The sequence below is a fragment of the Odocoileus virginianus genome, chromosome 15 (assembly GCF_023699985.2).
Source record: "Odocoileus virginianus isolate 20LAN1187 ecotype Illinois chromosome 15, Ovbor_1.2, whole genome shotgun sequence".
Lineage (NCBI taxonomy): Eukaryota > Metazoa > Chordata > Mammalia > Artiodactyla > Cervidae > Odocoileus > Odocoileus virginianus.
In genome coordinates, this window is record NC_069688.1 from 37378816 (window position 1) to 37398641 (window position 19826).

At 32.9% G+C, this 19826-nt stretch overlaps 1 protein-coding gene across 5 annotated transcripts in view; it reads left to right on the forward strand.

The window, feature by feature from the left end:
* CSMD3 (CUB and Sushi multiple domains 3) overlaps positions 1-19826 on the forward strand; it is a 1331483-nt gene that overhangs the window by 190818 nt on the left and 1120839 nt on the right. For all 5 annotated transcript variants that reach the window (XM_070477231.1, XM_070477232.1, XM_070477233.1 and 2 more), the window contains exon 3: positions 11992-12104. In XM_070477231.1, coding sequence (XP_070333332.1) covers positions 11992-12104 — 113 coding nt within the window. The remainder of the gene's footprint in view (positions 1-11991; positions 12105-19826) is intronic.

The following is a 19826-nucleotide window of genomic DNA, read 5'->3' on the forward strand; positions in this document are numbered from 1 at the left end:
ATAGAGGAACCTGGCGGGTTACAGTCCACGAGGTTGCAAAAGAGTTATACAGACCTAGAGACTAAACAACTATGGTAATAGAGATCAGTATCTGGAATTGAAATCTACCTTTTTATACTTTGCTTTCTATTTTAATGTATAACATTCAATTAGAATTAGAATACACAACATTTTTCTTTATTGGATTGCTCTACATTTCTATGTGGTAAAACACTGTAGCCATTCCAGAGCACAAGCATACCTCAGAGATACTGTGGATTTTGTTCTAGTTCACTACAACAAAGCTAATGCTGCAATAAAGCAAGCCACGTGAATTATTTTGTTTCCCAGTACATATAAGAGTTACGTTTATACTACACTCTAGTCTATTAATTGTATGAGAGCATTCTGCCTAAAAAAATATACACTCTTTAATTTTAAAATAACTTGTTGCAAAAAATCCTAACCATCCTCTGAGCCTTCAGCAAGTAGAAGTAGTAACATAAAAGATCATTAACCATCATAAAACATATTAATGATTAAAAAGTTTGAAACATTGCGAGAATTACCAAGATTTTACACGGAGACACAAAGGGAGCAAATGCTGTTGGAAAAAAATGAGGCCAATAGATTTGCCTTGACACAGAATTACAACAAAACTTCTAGTATCTACAAAGTGCGATAAAGCAAAACACCATAAAATGAGCTGTGCTTGTAACATACCTTTAAAAATGTTTTGGTTCATCTCTATTTTGTTAAAGATACTGAGAACATATGTGCTTTAACAGTAATAATTCTAAAATTTGTCTTAAATTAAAAAAAAAAAAAAATCTACTTCCCCTTCTCAAATTACGAGAGCCTCCTCTTTGTTATGACACTATTCATGCATTGTGGAGGCAAACAATTTCTCCATCCTGGTAGTGCTTATAATCTAGTAAGAACAGATGGACAATAAATAAGGAAACAAATTAGACAGATTGTGATAAGTGCTTTTATCATTGTTAGACTTTGGGCATCTACGAATCAATATATATTTTCAAAAGATCACTCTGGTGATGGAGTTGAAGACATACTGGGAGAGGGCGTAAATGATGGTAACTTGGGTTGTGGAAGGAGCTGAGGAAGTAGTGAGGAACCATCAAATTTGGATATACTATAACATTAGAAGACAGAGATTCCACTGAATTATTAGACACATGAAAATGTGTGAGATAGATATCAAGGAAAGCTATAGAGCTTTTGGGTTACACAGCAAGAAGACTAGAATTTACTGAAGAGACTAAGAAAGGGACAGATTTTGAACTGAGGGCTTCCCTGAGGGTTCAGATGGTAAAGAATCTGTCTGCAGTGCAGGAAACCCAGGTTCAATCCCTGGATCAGGAAAGATCCCTGGAGGAGGGAATGGCCGCCCACTCCAGCATTCTTGCCTGGAAAATCCCATGGACACAGGAGCCTGCCGGGCTATAGTTCATGGACTCGCAAAGGGTCCGACACTACTAAGCAACTAATACTTTCACTTTCAGTCACTATAGGAAACAGAAGGGGAAGAAAGAAACCTGCTAGATGTCACACAGTAGCAAATGGCAACACTGTGATTTATTCCATGAATCCAGCCCCAGTGTTATTATTTAATGTATTGATGCTAATTAGATGAGCCTGGGTAGGTTAATCATCAAAATAATTATGGTAAAAATAATACTTACCATGTGCTAGGCACTGTGCCAAATTTTCACAAGCATTAGCCCACTTAATCTTCACAATATGGCAATCGGATAACTCCTAGTATCACCTTATGTTTTCCCTCATTTATTGGCATAAAGTAATCTACCCAATATTAAGTTACTCACAAGCCACAGAATATGTGTTATCTAGTTGTATACTCTAGAATCCAGGTTCATGATCACTAACTTCAACTGCTTCTTTTTAAAACCCTCAAACTTTGGAAATAAAATATTCATTAACAATTGCAGGTGTTTATGCAAGATAGGGACAATGTAAAATATATTTAAATGTCTAACACTGATTAATTGCCCAGAATAATTTCTCTGTACTTTTCTCAATGGTTCAAATGGACTGCCTTTGGAATGATGGTGACTTATAGCTTTAAAAATAGATGACACAACATATTATAAAAATGAGGAAGAGAGGACATTATAGAAATTTTACAGTATTTTACAGTATTTCTAGCTGATAAAGAATAAATTGAAAATACTTGATAATGAACTTCATAGTTTCTAGATAAAATGTTGATCCTGAAGATAGAATCTAAAGTCACTGGAAAGAATGTGTTTGATGTGAATGGAATGACTCTAGATGTAGTGAGTTGAAGATATGCTCAAGCTATGTTTTTGATGGGAAAAAATCATTTACTTCATGGAATAGTGGCTTACACTTGTAATTCACATCCTGTCTTATGGAACTGTCTTCATTGACAAAATCTAATAGAGAGAATACTGTTGGCCTAGAGAGGTATTCAAGCAAGTGTTACAGGCACTTCATTTAATGGAAAGAATAGAGAGTAAAAATGAATGTTGGTTGCCTATTCTTCTATCTATATCTTTGTTGTTCAAAGTCATATCTATATCCTAATTCTTACCCATCTGTATATATCTATATCCATTCCGTATCTAAGTCTGTACCTAGCATATGTTTCCAATACTGTGAATTTGTGTTTCTCATACATGATGCCTTTTTGGGGAATTTTATATTTGATAGAAGCTACAGCTCATTCACTCTCAACAAATGATGTAATCACTCAAATATTGCCTTGGCCATCTTTTCCTCTTCTATTACAATTATTTTCATCTTGACATAACCATGAATTATGGTGTTATACTTCATGTACCCCAGTGTCAATAGGGTGTGCATGATTTATTCTCACAGAACAGTCATTAAAGATTTATTTGTTCTGTGGTTTTCCTTATCTCTGTTTCAGCCAAGAATTCCCTATATATTACCTGGATCACTTGTAAGAACTGTATAACCAAAGTAAAAGTGTAAGATAATTCAAATCCAAAAGTCTTACTGCTAGTAATGAGAAATCACCATGGGAATGCTGGTTTTATCGTATCATTTATCTTAGCCTCAGTATGCTGTTGAGTGCAGATGAAAGCACAATGAACTTTGAGCCATAGCACTAATGAAATTAACATTTAGTAGCTATTTCTTAGGCTCCAAAAAATACAGCAGGCCACTCATGTGAATTCTCTTACTTAAAAATCAGAAAATCCTGGGATTTTGTTAACATTACCAATTTTTAAATATAGGGCTTTCTCTCTCCCTCTCCCTCTTTTTACACTCGTCATGTCTGTTTTCCTTCTATCTCACTATATGTAGTAATATGCTAATAGCCATTTAATTAAAACTGTGACTTTTATATTAATTCTTTTAACTAGAGCAAGTTTGAAATACTATAATCAGTTGATAGGAACTACATACATATATATATAGTCAATGTTTACATTTGACTTTAATTACATTTTTAAAGATAGTGTAGATCTAATCATACTTCATGCTCAATTCTCCCAGAAATAATAAGATCTTACTGTTAAAAGTTGATAAATACATTTAGATAATGATACAGGTATCATCTTTATCACCCAATCTTGATGTTTCAAAGGTTTCCTTTATATTAATCTGTAAAATGGCATTTTCATTGTCATTAATTTAAGAAAATTGTATACAAGCCACCAATTATTTAAGAAGCATATGCATTGACATTTTAATAGACTTTCTGGTAATTTAAATTTCTATCAGTTTTGCATAAATTACCAAATAATTATTTTAGTACTTTTCATTAGAGTCATTAATGTAAAGTTACAAGTTAGTCATTTCATTCTCTCTGTTAGTACTAACTCATTAAAGTATGAAATATCATTAATGTTTCTGAATCTTTTAAGAGGAAATGCTTAAATAATGTTTTCATCTAAAAGCAGGCATTAGAAGTGATAGGACTTCTTGCTTTAAGTGTGTGAATTTTAGAATATTCCACAGTTTCTGATGAGTGTTTTGCCTGGTAAGTAACAAAAGGCTAAAATATGATTAGGGGTGCATGTGGGATTAGAGGAAAGGTAGAATAGGGGTTACACATTAGAAACTGTTAAGAGTGAGATAAAAAACAGCCAACACATTCTGCCATTCTGTCAAATGAGAGAATTTAGTGGAACAATGGCTATAAAGTAGTTCAAGACAAAACATTCACCAAATACAAATGTGAAATAGAGGAAATGCTATGATTTTTTCATGAAACTAGATGAATGAAAGGGAAATTATTGTTCTTGAATCTGAGTTTACTTGCAGTTTTAAACATAAAGTTTATGGTGAGAGACAATATTGTTGTGATAGCATACCACAAAGTAGCTATGTAGCAATATTAACGTATTTCAACACTTAATTGGCCGTTCCTCAAATTTTAACTTTTATAAAAAATCATATCTGAAAGAAACTTACATTGCATAATTCAAGGACTTAACCCTGACATATGTGTTTGCGAATCTTATTTAGTTTTCCTAATAGGGAAATATCTTTGCTAACCACTAATAATCTTTGCCATAAAGGTTTTAAGATATACAGATGGTGATCCCCCATTACTTTCCTGGCATTTAATTTAATGACTGAAAGATTATTATACAGTTTTTATCAGCCTCAATTACTTAAAGCTACTATATGGGTAAAATCATGTTTTTATCTATTCCAAATATTTGTTAAGAAACTTATATGGGCACTGTGGAGAAAAAAAAAAGAATTACATATTCATTTTGCCCTCGTGGAAAAGTCATTTTCCCTATGGGAAAATTATAGGGAAAGAGAAATAGACTGGAGATGGGAGTTACGGGCCTATCTTCGCTCCACTGCCTATCAGTTATCTTGATTTAAACAGTTTACTGATCAATTCTGAGCTGTGATTTCTTCCGTTTCAATTCAGGGAAAACAAAACTACACTTTAGTATTCTTTTCAAAGGAACATAAAATGTCACTCACTAGGTAACCTTATTATATATCAATAAGAAGGGAATATAATTGACAAAGTAATAAAACAATATATTAAAACTGTTTCTCAAATATCTGAATTCCATGGAAAATATACTTATCCATAAAACAGTATATACTTATAGTACATAGAAAATGTACTTTTATATATGCTTAAAATACATGTATATTAACACATATAATTCATAATTTATATTTGATATAAATCATATTAGCTTCACCTGAAAAGTGTTTTTAAATTACATAGTTATTTCCTAAAAGATGTTCCAAACATATTTACATAAAATATATAGTTTCCCTGTAACTCTTGATATTAATAACATAATAAAAAATAACTCTGAATAACAGTCTAAATAGACCACTTGAATTTTCTTAACAATCGATATTTCTTTACAGCCTTATGATTCTTTAAAACACTGTTCCAAGAACACAATTATTGGATTGAAAAGGAAAATATTATAATGTTTTCACATTCTCCTATCATTCCAGTTCATTAGTTTAACCAAGCAAGTGAGCCTCTTAACATGCAATCCTTTCACAAAGCACTAGTGATAAACTATTGAGTACCAAGCACTGCCTTCAGGAAGTTTTTGCCCAAGGAGAAAGAGAGATGCATAATAACTAATCACACATAAATATTAAATTATAAAATGAAGTCTTGTAAAGAAAAGTAACTAATGGGATTCATAACTGAAAGTTTGTTTTCAAATCAATCATGCAATGTATCACAGAAGGGAGTAAAACAAGTTACTGGAAATCCTCATAATGGTACAACTATCCAGAAAATAAATTTAAAAACACATCTTTCCTCACTTACTGAGATGAAAAAGAAGACTTAGTCTCTCCTTATGCAACATGCCACTATATGCTGAGTATTTAAAGATAATTTCAGAAAACTTGCTTTTCATAAATGGGAAAAAATCTTCATATTGTTCTTCTCTATCATGGAAACTTTAATGATAAATGTTCTAAATATTGTCTAAATTATTGGATTACTTAACGTATCTGAAGATGAATAAAAATCTGCATGTAAAATAATGTGTGTATGTGCATTCATAGTTCAAATATTTACTATTTAGATTTAATTCATGTGCCAAGGAAAATGGGACAATGAACAGGGTGTTCACTAAAAAATGGGACACAAAAACATGCAATATTCTTGGACCTGGTTCTATTGTGAACTTGACCATGTTGTTTAATATATCCCAGTCACTTTTGCCCTCTGATAAAATTGCATGTTTTACCTACAGAGAGAGGTTTTTAAAACATTATATTCAAATAAATGCTGCATCAATAGGTTCTGTATCTACTTATTTTATATGATGTCATAGGCGTCTCTGTAACTTACAGTGGTCACTAGGTTCCATAGGACCTGTATTTTCATTTGTAGAGTAAGTTAATATTTTAGTTACATTTAAAAATGCTTATTTCAAAGCCCCGAAATAGAGTTATGCATTGTTTTCCTATTATTGATGCAACAAATTACTGCAAACTTAGTAGTTTAAGCAACAGAAATTCACTATTTTGCAGTCTGGAGAACTGAAGTTCAAAGTGAATTTTACCGTGAACTCAAGGAGTCAGCAGGTCTGCATTTCTTATGGAGCCTCTAGGAGAAAATCTGTTCCTTAGCTTTTCTAGCTTGTAGAAGCTGCTCGTCCTTCTTTGGCTTGTGTGCCTGTTCTAGCTTCACAGTCAGAAACTGCATCACTCTAAGCTCTGCTTTCACTGTCTCCTCTCCTACTCTCTCTTTGATCCTCCTACCTTCCTTTGATAACGATACTTGTGAATACTTTGGTCCATCCAGATAACCTAGGGTAATTTCCTATTATTAAGATTTTAACTTAATCACATCTATAAAGTTCCTTTTGTCATATAAGGGGACATATTTAAATATTCCAGGGATTAAAGCCCAGGCAATTTTGGAGGGCCATAATTCATAGTATAATATCATATATACTCTCATAAAGTCTGATTATAAGGCAAAATATGTTTTCAGACTTTGTTGTTGCAAAATCATTTGCCTTTTGTTTTCCCTGACAATCTTTCTTCCTTTTCTGAAAGACACTCTGAGCATTTAAAGTGTAGAATACTTTATTTTTACATCTTTAAACTAAGAAATAATGTTGAAAAACTATAGAAAATTAGTTAACAACTAACTAATCACTAAATTACCCAGAAATTGTAGTACTATATATATTCCCAAGAGAAATACACATAAATGCTTACAAAACATGTAATACATGTGTATGGCAATATTATTTAATAAAGACCAAACTGGATAAAAAAAAGTCCACCAACATTAGAATGGATAAAGTATATTCATAAAATGGAATCTATATAGCAATTAAAGTTAAGTTTCATACTACTGCTACAATAATAAAAAGGTAATGTTGAGTCAAAGAAGCCAGAGATAAAATAATTATATGATTTCACTTAGATAAAAGATTTAAGACCCAGAAAACTGGTTTGTTTCATCAGAAGTCAGGTAGTGGTTGGTATCCTTGGGAGGGAGATAGTACTGAGTCACAGGGGGCACAACCTGATACTCAGTATTGTTTGCAGTGTTTTATTTCTTAATTTGAAACATGTATAATCAGTGATAATTCAGTAGCATATATACTTCTGTCTTGTATAACCATCTGTATGGATAGTGTAGTTCATTGAACATATTTATTATCAAAAAACAAGATTAGATTATAAAAGTATATTATTTTATAAAAGTATTAATCAAGTATATTCTGATTATAAATGATATATTGTTTTAAGAATGAGAATACCAAAAGCCTGAGGGTAAAAAGGTGTTCCCGCCCAATTCTAATAAAAGAAAGTTGTAGATTTATTACTATTAAATAAAATAAATTTTAAGATCAACTCATTTCAGAAACAGAGTGACAACAAAATATCTAGTTCACTGAGAAATATAATAATAATTTAAACTTCCATATACCTAATAATGGATCCCCCAAAATATATTTTGAAATGAACATAGCTACAAAGAAAAATATAAAAACTTGTAGTCATATTGGGAGATTTAAGCATATCTCTTTCAGGGTCTAGTAACAGCATTTATAAATAGTCAGCACAGAGATGATCTGAATAAGATTAACAAATTTATCCAAAAGATATACTGAATACTGCAACTAGCCCCTGATATATACCTATTATGACAGGCAGAAAAATGATCTCAGAATAATGTCCCCTCAGAACCTATGAATATGCTATATCACAAGATGAAAGAAGCTTTAAGAATGGAATTAAGATTACAGATATTATAACAGGAAGATATTTGAATTACCAATTTGGATACAAATCTAATTACATGAGCATTTAAAAGCAGAGAACTCTCCAACTAGATGCAGAAGAGTCAGAAAACTTCCTCCATCTGGAGACAGAAGAGGGAGCGGCAGAAAGATGATGCTGAAAGAGAAACTAAAGAATTTGAAGAATAAGAACCTGGACTGCCATTTCTCACTCTGGAGATGGATGAAGGGAGCCACAAACCAAGAAATGCTCGCAATTTCTAAAAGCTGGGAATGACCCCAAGCCAACAGCCAGCAAGGAAATAAAGTCCTTAGTTCTACAACTTCATGAAACTAAATTCTGGCAACAGCCCTCTGAATTTGGGAATGGAAGCAGGCATAACTTCAGAGTTTTCAGAAAGCAAAGCATTCAAGTTGACACTATGATTTCACCCTTGTGAGACTCTAAGCAGAGAATCAGTTAATTTACACCTACCTAGACACATTGTGAGATAACAATGTGTTAAGTATGTGTTAACTTGAACTAGGAATAGGAAAATAATATGCTGTCCTTTATAATAAAACTAAGTACCTAATCAAAAGTCCCAATATTTGACCATAAAGAAAATTTGAATGAATTTTAAAGGATTAAATTCATACAGAAAATGTTATTTGACTGTAATACAAATGAGAAACACATTGGTAAATATATATATATATATATAACTAAAGCAACCCATATGTTTAAAATTTAAGAGATGTATTTCTAATCACAGAACAAAGAGGAAATCACAAAGGAGTTTAGAAAAAAGTTCAAATAAGTCCCTTGTGGAGTATAGTTTATGCAGCAAAAAGAGAAAAAAATAAAGCCAATGCTTATATGATCTAGAGAAACTGCTATGTAAGTGTTCAAGAGTGGATTCTTTTGCATTAAAAAAAAAAAATTTGGCTGCACAGATCGGGGCGCAGAATCTTATTTCCTGACCGGGGATCAAACCCACTTCCCCAGAAGCAGAACCACCAAGTCTTAACCACTGGACTGCAAGAAAATCCCAAAAGTGGACTTTCATAACGCTGTTGATGAAGACCTACTGAATAAAGTACATAGAACCCAAATGTTCATTAACAGTGAGTGAATCAATTAACTGTGGTATATTTATTGCAATAGATTCCTATATAATAGTGGTTCTCAAAATGTGAACCATGTATCCTTGAAAACAGACATTTTCAGGGAGTCCATAAGATCAAAACTATTTCTATAATACTTTCAAAAGAAAAGTGAAAGTGTTAGTTGCTCAGTCATATCCCATTCAGGCTCCTCTGTTCATGGAGATCTCCAGGCAAGAATATTAGAGTGGGTAGCCATTCCCTTCTCCAGGGTATCTTCCTGACCCAGGGATTAAACCCAGGTCTCCCGCATTGCAGGCAAATTCTTTACCATGTGAGCCACGAGGGAAGCCCCATAATATTACTGAGGCATTTTTTACTTTTTTTGTCTATGTTGACATTTGCCCTCATGTACAAAAGTAATGGTGGGTATAAAACTGCTGGTGCATGAACACAAATCAGTGACTTCAAACTGTATTAGTAGTCATTAGTCATTGTATTCTTTACTGCCGCATACTTGTAGTGCAAAAAATAGAAAAGAAACCTAGTTTTTCCTAATAATCCTCCTGTTAAAGTTATAACTAATTATTTTATTAAATGTCCATCCTGTAACACTCCTCTTTTTAACAACTTGTGTGACAAAATGGAAAAAAAAATGAAAAAAACAAAACTTTCTTATGCCTACCAAAACATGATGGTTGGCTGAAGGAAAAACAGTTTGAGCTGTCAGCAGACTTAACCACATTTTTCATGGAACAACATTTTTATTTGAAAGAATGACTAACAGGCAAACTATGGTTAGTTACACTTAGGCATTTGTTATTTATTTCCCCCTTGCCCTCCAAAAAAAGAAAAAGAGCCTCACTTGTTACTTCAAGAAAAACAACTGGCAGATTTGCTGTCAATGATGAAATCTGAGTTTTCAAATGGAATCTTAAAATTTTAGAAAACTTCAGTCCACAACTATAAGCTTTAGAACGTCACCAAATTTAAAGATTTTTCTGGTTAGTTCGATAGAAATAAAAATAAAGGTGATTTTTAAATATTTTATAATGAAATAGATCAATATATATCAATACTTGGAAGATCTCTAACTCAGTGAACCACTGTATTTCAAATGACCAATGTATACATAAAGTTAAAAATACATGAGTAAATATAATCTACTACAATAGCAAGGTGAACCAAAGGAATTTAACCTTACAGAGTACAAACAATGAATTGATCCAGTTTGAATTCAACATTGTAACTGTCAAGCTTTTGTGTAGTGTCAAAGAAGAGCAACCATTTTTACCTACAAAAGCTACTAGAATACTCTTCCCTTTTAAAACTTAATACCTAAGTGAAATCACATTACTTCATACCCATCAAACAAAATAACATATTGCAAAATATTCCATAAAGGAGAAGATATGACAATTGCACTATTTTCTACTAATAGGCCAAATATTAAAGAGATTTGCAAAAATAGAGTACTATGTATTCTCATTTTTTGCTTTGGAAAAAAGCTATTTAATATTAAGATATTACTTATGTCAACATGTAATGGGCTTATTCTGGATATTTTAAAATAATCAATGTACATTTTAAAATGTTTCTCAGTTTTAACTTAAATAGAGTAAATATTGATAGATCAAGCCCATAATATCTCTGGGGTTCTTAGTAAATTTTTAGAGTAAATAAACCAAAGACAAACAAGAACTTACGCTATTCAGAAATAAAAATTTATTGTAATTTCAGTACAGACTAATTTTACCTCTATAATGTTGGGCAAAATAGCAAGTATATTAAGAAATAGTATAATTCCATTGCATAAAATTTTCAATTCTTACTCTTATATTAAGAATAAAAAATGAGAATGTGATGTAAAAGGCAATTCATAGAAAATTTTTAAAATAATTTACCTTCATTAGTTTTAGAAAAATTACATCCCATGAATGTGCTTTTTCTTATTTTTAATTTTTATTTTTTGGTTTATAAAGTGTCAATTGTAAATTACCTTTTATATAACTGAGCTTATAATTATATGCAATGAATTATTAGCAAAACAACTAGTAAGTTATGGGCAAAATATCAGACAGATATTTGTTATGCAAAATTATGAATATTAACCAAAAATAATTCACAACTATTAGTTTTAATATAACCTCCTAGAATCTGTTAAAACAAAATCACTTTTCATTTGTGGACATTTCAGTTTCATAATTTCATATTTAGATCACATTTCTGTTTTTAATATCAAATTTCTCTAAATATTTCCCACTCTTTATATATATTTTAAACAATCAGGAAAATGATTTGATAAAAATCTCTTCTAAATGTTGTTAAAATTAGCAATTAAAATGTACACAGAAAATCCATAGCCTCACAACTTATTTCCCAAAGTTTGAATTGATCAATATCCTAATGTAAATGATATATGTAATAGATATGATAAACAGTAATAATACACACACATAAATATGTTTATATATAATTATAGTAATTACTTTATATGAATGACATGTTCAAATCAACATGTCATAAATTAATCACACTTATACACTTATACAAAACTTGGGGATTTGATACACACTTATACAAAACTTGGGGATTTTATAAAAATGATTTTTAATACTCTTCTAGTTCTATTAGGTAAAATGTCTATAACTAACAGTTAATTCCATTTATGTTTCAGGTTAACAGGATTCCATCTGCCACCACCAGTAACAAGTACCAAATCTGTATTCTCACTACGTTTGACCAGTGATTTTGCTGTTAGTGCTCATGGATTTAAAGTATACTATGAAGGTAAGTGATGGTAATATAAAAAGACCATTGCGCAACTTAATGTAACAAAACCAAAATTCTCAGCGGTAAAAATAGAAGAAAAATCACCAGGACAGAAGATATAGCTCATCATGTTACATCAAATCTTATACCAAGATTCACCTTCTCAGTAATCATCAATACATAATAAAAAGCTACACTTAGTATGCCTTAATGCTTCATTGCAATGCGCCCAGACAGACAAAAAGTTTTTCCTTAAATCTTAGGAGATGAAACCATGGCATCATTATAGGTTTTAGCCTTAATAAAAGAGAACAAAATGTGTCAGTGAAAGGAATCTAGGCCTAATTTGAGATTCATTCAGGCATAACAGACTCCAGCCTATTCTCTGTATTTTGCCTATCTGCCATAAAATAAACTGGTAATTTGGGTTCTCCACAAGTTAGAATCAAGAGAAAAGTCCATTAAGAGTCAAGAGTTGACATTTTTCATTTTAAACCAGTCTTTCCAGTTCCACAGATCCATAATTCCTTAATCAGAAAGAGGAAAACAAAGAACCCTTAAAAAAAATAGAAGTTTGAGGCCATTAATAATCTTTATATTCCTTTATCCCTCATAGTATGGGTACTCATGTTTCACGATACAAAGATTGTTTGATAATGGTATATCACAGGCTCTGATGATGGTGTTAGAAATGCATAGACTCTACATTGTTTTCTCTTTTTGAAATGAAAAAAAAATTCTGAAGGCAAAAATAAACTTTTCTCATGTATGTGCATGTACTCAGTTTTGTCCAACTCTTTGCAACCCCATGGAACCCCATCAGGTTCCTCTCTCCATGAGACTATCCAGGTGAGACTATTGGAGTGGGTTGCCATTTCCTCCTCTAGGAATGTGATCTCAAGGGTTTATATATTGAGGTCATGTAGTTGCTATTTCTTCTTTATGTGATTTAACAAAATTTCACCTAGTTAGGGAAGGGTATCTTTTTTACCCATGGAAATAGCATGACAAAATTCAGCTCACATCCCCAGGACCACATAACCAAAATATACCACAGTAAATCTAGCATCACGGTAAAAGATATACAAATACAGTAGCAAGGGTGGTTACTTTCTAAGCACATAGTAATTCAAAATATGTTCAAAGAGCACACTAGCAAAAAAAAACCATACATAAAATAGATTGATTTAGTATGAAGTTTAATAGTTTGCATGGAGGGGGGGAGTTTTAAGCTAAGAATTTCATCTAGTGCTTCCACCCTAGGGAGAAAAGCACCCTCTAGCAAACAATTAAGGAAAAATAATTTTTATCTTTTTGATGCCCTAAATAATGCCATATCACAGTAGTTGTGAAGACAATTTTCTACCTAATATTATTTCTGAACTGTCTTTCTCTAGCAGGGGAGGATGCATTCCATGACTTAATTTCCTACATTGTAATAGTAATAATCATTATTTTTGAAGGTGATTTCACAATAGCTGAATACTTTTAACTTGGCGACTTAATTCACACTTTCAAACACTATAAAACAAAGGTTTAATTTTAAGTGTAATCTTGGCAATATTGAAGGGGCTAGTAATACAATAAATTTATAGTAAAGGCTCCATAATAGAGAACTTGAACTCTGCTCATCAAAGTATAAAGATATTTTAAGGTAGTTTATTCTTTCAGCAAGTACTTAGTATACTGAAATTGTAGGTACTTGGAAGATGAATTATAATGTTGTCATACTTTCTAGTTTGACTATCAAGTTTCATGAAATAGTCTCAAAAATATTTTCATGGCTGTCCATTGTTTCTACCTATACAACATTAAATTTCTGTCTTTTGTGCCTCAGTGAAAATGGATTCATATTCCTTCATGAAATTTAAATGTATGCATGGGAGTACCTGACTTAAAATATTAATACAAGGTACTAGGCAACCAAGTAGTATTGAGGGATTGGTTATCAAACTGCAGAATATCATCAGGTATTGATTTGTGATGGGAATCTTCTACCATGTAATATTAGTTTTCTGTGGCTACCATAGAAAACTGTAGCTAAAAAGTCCTGGTGGTCTCTGCTAGTCCTCTGCAGAGAGTTTCATATGGCTGAAATAAAAACGTCAGCCGGTTAGGCCCTTATCAGGACTCCCTGGAAAGTACCCATTGCCCACAGTTTCTAGAGGCTTCTCTCTTCCTTGCAAGTAACACGACATTTGTGAGCTAGTCACTGGTGCAATGAATCCTTCTCATACTTGAAATCTCTGACTTCTTAATTCATCACTCTACTATTTTCTTTCCTCATTCATCTGTGACTTTAGCTGGAGAAATTTCTCAGCTTCTAAAGGCCAACATCATTAGATCAGCTTTGATTATCCAGGTAGACCCAATTTCCTTATGTTCAAATCCTCAAGCATAATTCACATAAGCATAACCCACACCTGCAGATCTTTCTGCAGGGTAATACTCACAGATTCCGTGATTCTGGGGTATGGCAGGGTACGTTGGGCTTGTGCACGTTCAGTCGCTCAGTCATGTCCGACTCTTTGTGACCCTATGAACTGCAGCCTACCAGCTCCTCTGTCCAGGGGATTCTCCAGGCAAGAATATTGGAGTGGGTGGCCATGCCCTCTTCAAGGGGATCTTCCTGACTCAGGGATTGAATTCCATCTTTTAAATCTCCTGCATTGGCAGGCGAGTTCTTTACCACCAGTGACCCCTGGGAGGTTAAGTTTCATTAATCCTACCACACCACATGCAACACTATGTAACATTTTACAAAAGGAGTAGTTACTATTGTTTTTTAACCACAGCCAATGACGCTATCAAGGCCAACTGGTGTATTGTGAAGTTCAGAAAACTTGGTTTGAAATTTCAGAGCCTGTCTTCTAAATGTACATCTGTGCATGCATCATCAGAATGATCCTAATATCTGAATCTCATTATCATTTCATCTCCCTTTATATAATCATTTTTTACACTAATTGTTTTATCTTCTAAACTTTCCTGAGACATTGTTATTGTGTACTAGAATTTATGAGATCTTTATTTATTAATGATGTTTGTGCTTTTATCTGTATTTTTCAAACTGCCAATACCAGACCACATGCATTAGAATAATCTGGAGAATTTGTTAAAATATAGGATTCTTGGATCTAGTAACATATCCTGAATCAGACTGGAGTGAAGCCCTGGAATACACATTGCAATTGCAAATCCAGTGCAGAATAATTGATAAACATAAGTCATCTGTGATTTTCACAGATTTTCTCTTTTGTTACAAACTTCTGTTGCCTTGCTTCAGCCCATTTACTTTAAAACTGTGGAAGGTGATGTCCCTGCACAAAGTTTTACTTAGTTTCAGAGCTCTTAACCATTTATCAGCAATACTTTTAAACTTTTTGAAGTTGAAGCTGCAAGGTATTAAATTTCTGTGCCAAATTTTCCCCATTAAAATCTAGATGCATATATTTTTACTTTTCCTCATTACTATCATACACTTGAATTTATTGTCACTGTTTCTCAAAATTTGTTTCATAGAACTTTGTTTCCATGGGTTTCTTAAGGTTTTTAAAAACAAATTATTATAATAGTGTTCTGTGAAACAATACGTTTGAAAAAAAACAGTAGTGCATACTAAGTTGAATAGCCAAAGAATCATCTTCCAAAATCTGGTCTGGACAAAACTGGTAATATCTGTATTCTGTGGAGCACACAATCAAAATACTCTTTTGTCTTTCCAGATATGCCAATCAGTATTCAAAATATATTCTAGTTTTTGCTAACAGTTATTTTGTACAACGGACTCCTTTTACATTTTATTCCTTTCACATTTTATATATTATATGAATTGGTTAGTTTAACATCTGGGAGAATTTCAATGGATACTGAATAATTTCAGTATGTGTCAATAATCCAATTTAACAACCAGAAATTACTATAAAAATTAAAAGTTTTGAAAACCACTTCAAACACAAAGTAACTATTATGCCATAATGACTACTGATGTGTATGACTAAGTAATTAAGAAATTACAGAGATAGAAGTCTCTGTTTTAGAAATTTTTTTATTAAATCAATTTTAAATTTTAATTCAGAGATAAAAAAGTTTGTTATAATAGCAGTACTACTACCATGTAACATGTAGTGAGCGATTTCTTTGTGTCAGTCACAGTGCTAAACATTCTACACGGATTTCTGTCACTCTAGAAAATTATGAAAAAATTGTAATGAGAAAGAATTACAGAATTAAAGCACTAACCTTAAGGTAAAAATATGCTTATGTGCCCTGGAGATATAAACTATATACATTTTAGAGATTTACTTTATATCTAAACCACAAACTAATTTCATAATAGTTAAACACATATGACCATATAGAATTTAGTGTAAAAGAGCATTACAAAAATAAGAATTACTGATAATGCTGTGTATTAAAACAAGATGAAACATAAAATTTGAAATTTTTTTGCACATATTACATGTGACCTATATATATTCTGTGTCCCTTTTAAACAGTTCACATACAGAATAATGTTTACACTATTTACTATTCTATTTTAGCTACTCATCACACATGTTTATTGAAAAAATTTACTTGAAAATGTCAAAAGACTTCAGTGAATTTTAATTTTAGGTGTTATTTTTTATTCTTAAGCTTTAAAAATTTAAACTGCAGTAGCATGAACTTTAATTAAGATATTACAATAGAGAATGAAGTCAATTATGCTTCTAGCAAGAGAGTTGAATTGTGGCAAGAGAGTTTTATACATTAAAATTATATATATTAAATAGTTTTCTAGCAATGAATACATTAGGTTAATAAAAGAAGTTAATGAATCATAATCTTAAATACTTTAAAGAATAAAGGAGATCATATTTTTGAAACATAATATAAGGAGATATATGCAGAAACTTTTATTTTTATTTATTTTGGTCTCTTGATCAAGTTCAAACATTTTGCCTTTAGGGTACCATTAAAGTGAAAGTTGCTCAGTCATATCCAGCTCTTTGTGACCCAGGCCAGAATACCTGGGGATCTTCCCAACCCTGGGATTGAACCCAAGTCTCCTGGGTTAAAGGCCTATTCTTTACCAGCTGAGCCACAAGGGAAGTCTGGGAAATCTGGCTATTTAGGTATTGAGATATCTTAATACACTGCCAAGTTTACTTCCCCTGGGTAACTCCTCCCTCCTCCTTGGGTGGAGTCACAGGCAGAGGATGAGGTTATCTTCCCATCTCCTCCCTCTATTGGTATCCACCCTGTGTTCCAGCTTTTCTTGGTCTCATTAGCCACCAATGGCCAGGGGCAGGAGGAGGAGGCACAGATGGTACCAGGGAGCCAGGGTGAGGTCCTGTCTCCCTCACTGCCCTTTCATAACACCCCCTTTACAGCCAGGTTCTCCCTCATTTTCCAGGGTCTAGCCTGGTGATCCTGTTTTCCATGGCCTACTTCTTCAGTGGTCCTCTCCTGTTTGGTCTGACACTACAGAAGACAATTTCTCAGGTGGCCTTGAACTCCACAGCACAATCCTTTGATTTTTCATCTTTCATGGATAGATTCATTGGATGTCCCATCTCTAGAATTTTTATCACTAGAAGTCTTGGGTGGTTTAGACTTTCAGATATCTAGGCCACCATGTTCTGCCAAAGTCCCATCCCAAATGGCATGGTCCTCTGAGAAGTTTAACTCTTTTGACCGAGCTTTTTGGCATTAATTAGGTTCCATTTGATCTGGCCCTCTGGGAGACCTGTCTTCAAGGCTCAGATCCTCATGGAGTGTCCGCAGGTTGTACTGGCCTTTCTGGAACAGTGACCATAGGTTTGAGGCCTCTGGGGGTCTGGCCCTTACAGAAGTTTTGTCAGTTGCAGGCAGTCCCTCTAAAGGTCTGTTCTCCACAATCTGGCTCTTTGGTGAGCCTCTTCCCTATGACCTGTTTAGCTGATGAGGTGGGTGGCTGTGCATAGGTCCCTGTACTTGGCCCAGCAGTGGTTTTGTCTGTAGTGGCCAGTGACCTTCTAGCTAGGTCATGAGTGCCTTCTCACTCTTGTATTTATTTATATAAATGAAGTATAGTTGGTTTACAGTATTATATTAGTTTCAGGTGTACAACATAGTAATTGAATATTTTTATTGAATGTACTGACTTGAAGTTACTACATAACAATAGCTATATTCTCTCTCTTTTAAGTTGAAAGTGTTAGAAAATCCCAATCTAGAGAATTACAAAAATTAGCCTTTTCCCCAAATATCATCTTCATAATGGATTTAAAAGGCACAGTGTATAATTACTATGTGAATGTGGCTAGGTATATACAAGAATTTATTAATTTTCAAGTTTGCTTCTATTATCCAGGAAGATACACATTTTCATTTTATTCACAATAAAACCTGAACAGTACTATTAAACTATGAATGTTTTTCAATGGTAAGAAATACAATTTTGAATATTTCTCATTTCTGCACAGTGTAGCACATACATGCTCTACAATAACAGATCTCCACCCTTATTTCTTATCACTGTTTGCCTCAACTCAGGAAATGGTCACATGAACATGTATTAAATTTCTACATATATGATGCTACTTTAACTATTCTTCCTTAAATCTCTAGCTCTTCTTGCCTAGCTCACTTACTTCTTATTTTTCCAGGCTTTGTGCAGACCTTAATTACCTTTGGAAAGTCATTTATGGAATCCAGCATTGAACCCAACAATGATCTTTCTTTACATGCTCAGATATGAACACATTTTGTCATAACACTACATTCTGCCACTTTTTAATTTTTTTGTTCACACTAGTCTGTGAGAAGCTTGAGGGTATAAAGAACTTTTTAGCTATTTTGTAAATTTCCCCCTATTTTAGTACACTATCCTGGCACACTGCACAATGCTTATTAAGTTCAACATACAGGATTATCTGCAGTTCATGGGGTCACAAAGAGTCAGACATGACTGAATGACTGAACTGAACTGAATGACAGGACTATCTAATAATTTAATCAGTAATGAGGAAAGATTTAATACATATCCCACTTCCCTGGTGGCTCAGTAGTAAAGAATCTGCCTGCAATGCAGGATACCTGGGTTCGATCCCTGGGTTGGGAAGATCCCCTGGAGAAGGGAATGGCTACCCAGTATTCTTGCCTGGAGAATTCCATGGACAGAGGTGTTTGGTGGGCTACAGTCCATGGGGTCACAAAGAGTCTGACATGATTGAGCACTGACATTTTCACATTCACTTTCCACTTACAAAAGTTTAAACCTCCAGTGAAAATGTTAAAAGGTGAATGTGGGCTATGTTTAACCATAGATACTTTTTATGGATATTTTCTTTGCTTCAAAATCTTTACTTTCTTGAAATAAATAGTTTCTTTATGGAGCATTTAAAATGCAAAATTGCTCATGTGGCATAAAAAGAAAAAGAAACTAAAAATTAAAATTTTTGTAAAGCCAGTGACATATGACCTACTTAATCTTTGTGCTTCATATGGATAAGATGGGATGGAATTTGGAATTCAAGATTGTATTTTATTTTCCAAAAACATGATGATTAAACATAGTATGTAATCTCATTTCACAATAAATTTTCGCTTTTTATATATGCTGCTAAATGTGTCATATCTGCCAACTGCTGTCATTTATCATTTGATATGAGTGCTAGAATGAAGTTTGAGACAATGATTAATTTGATATTCTAATTATATGTCAAGATATTTTTGTGTTTTGTACACTCAAAGACCATACATTGTGATAAGTTA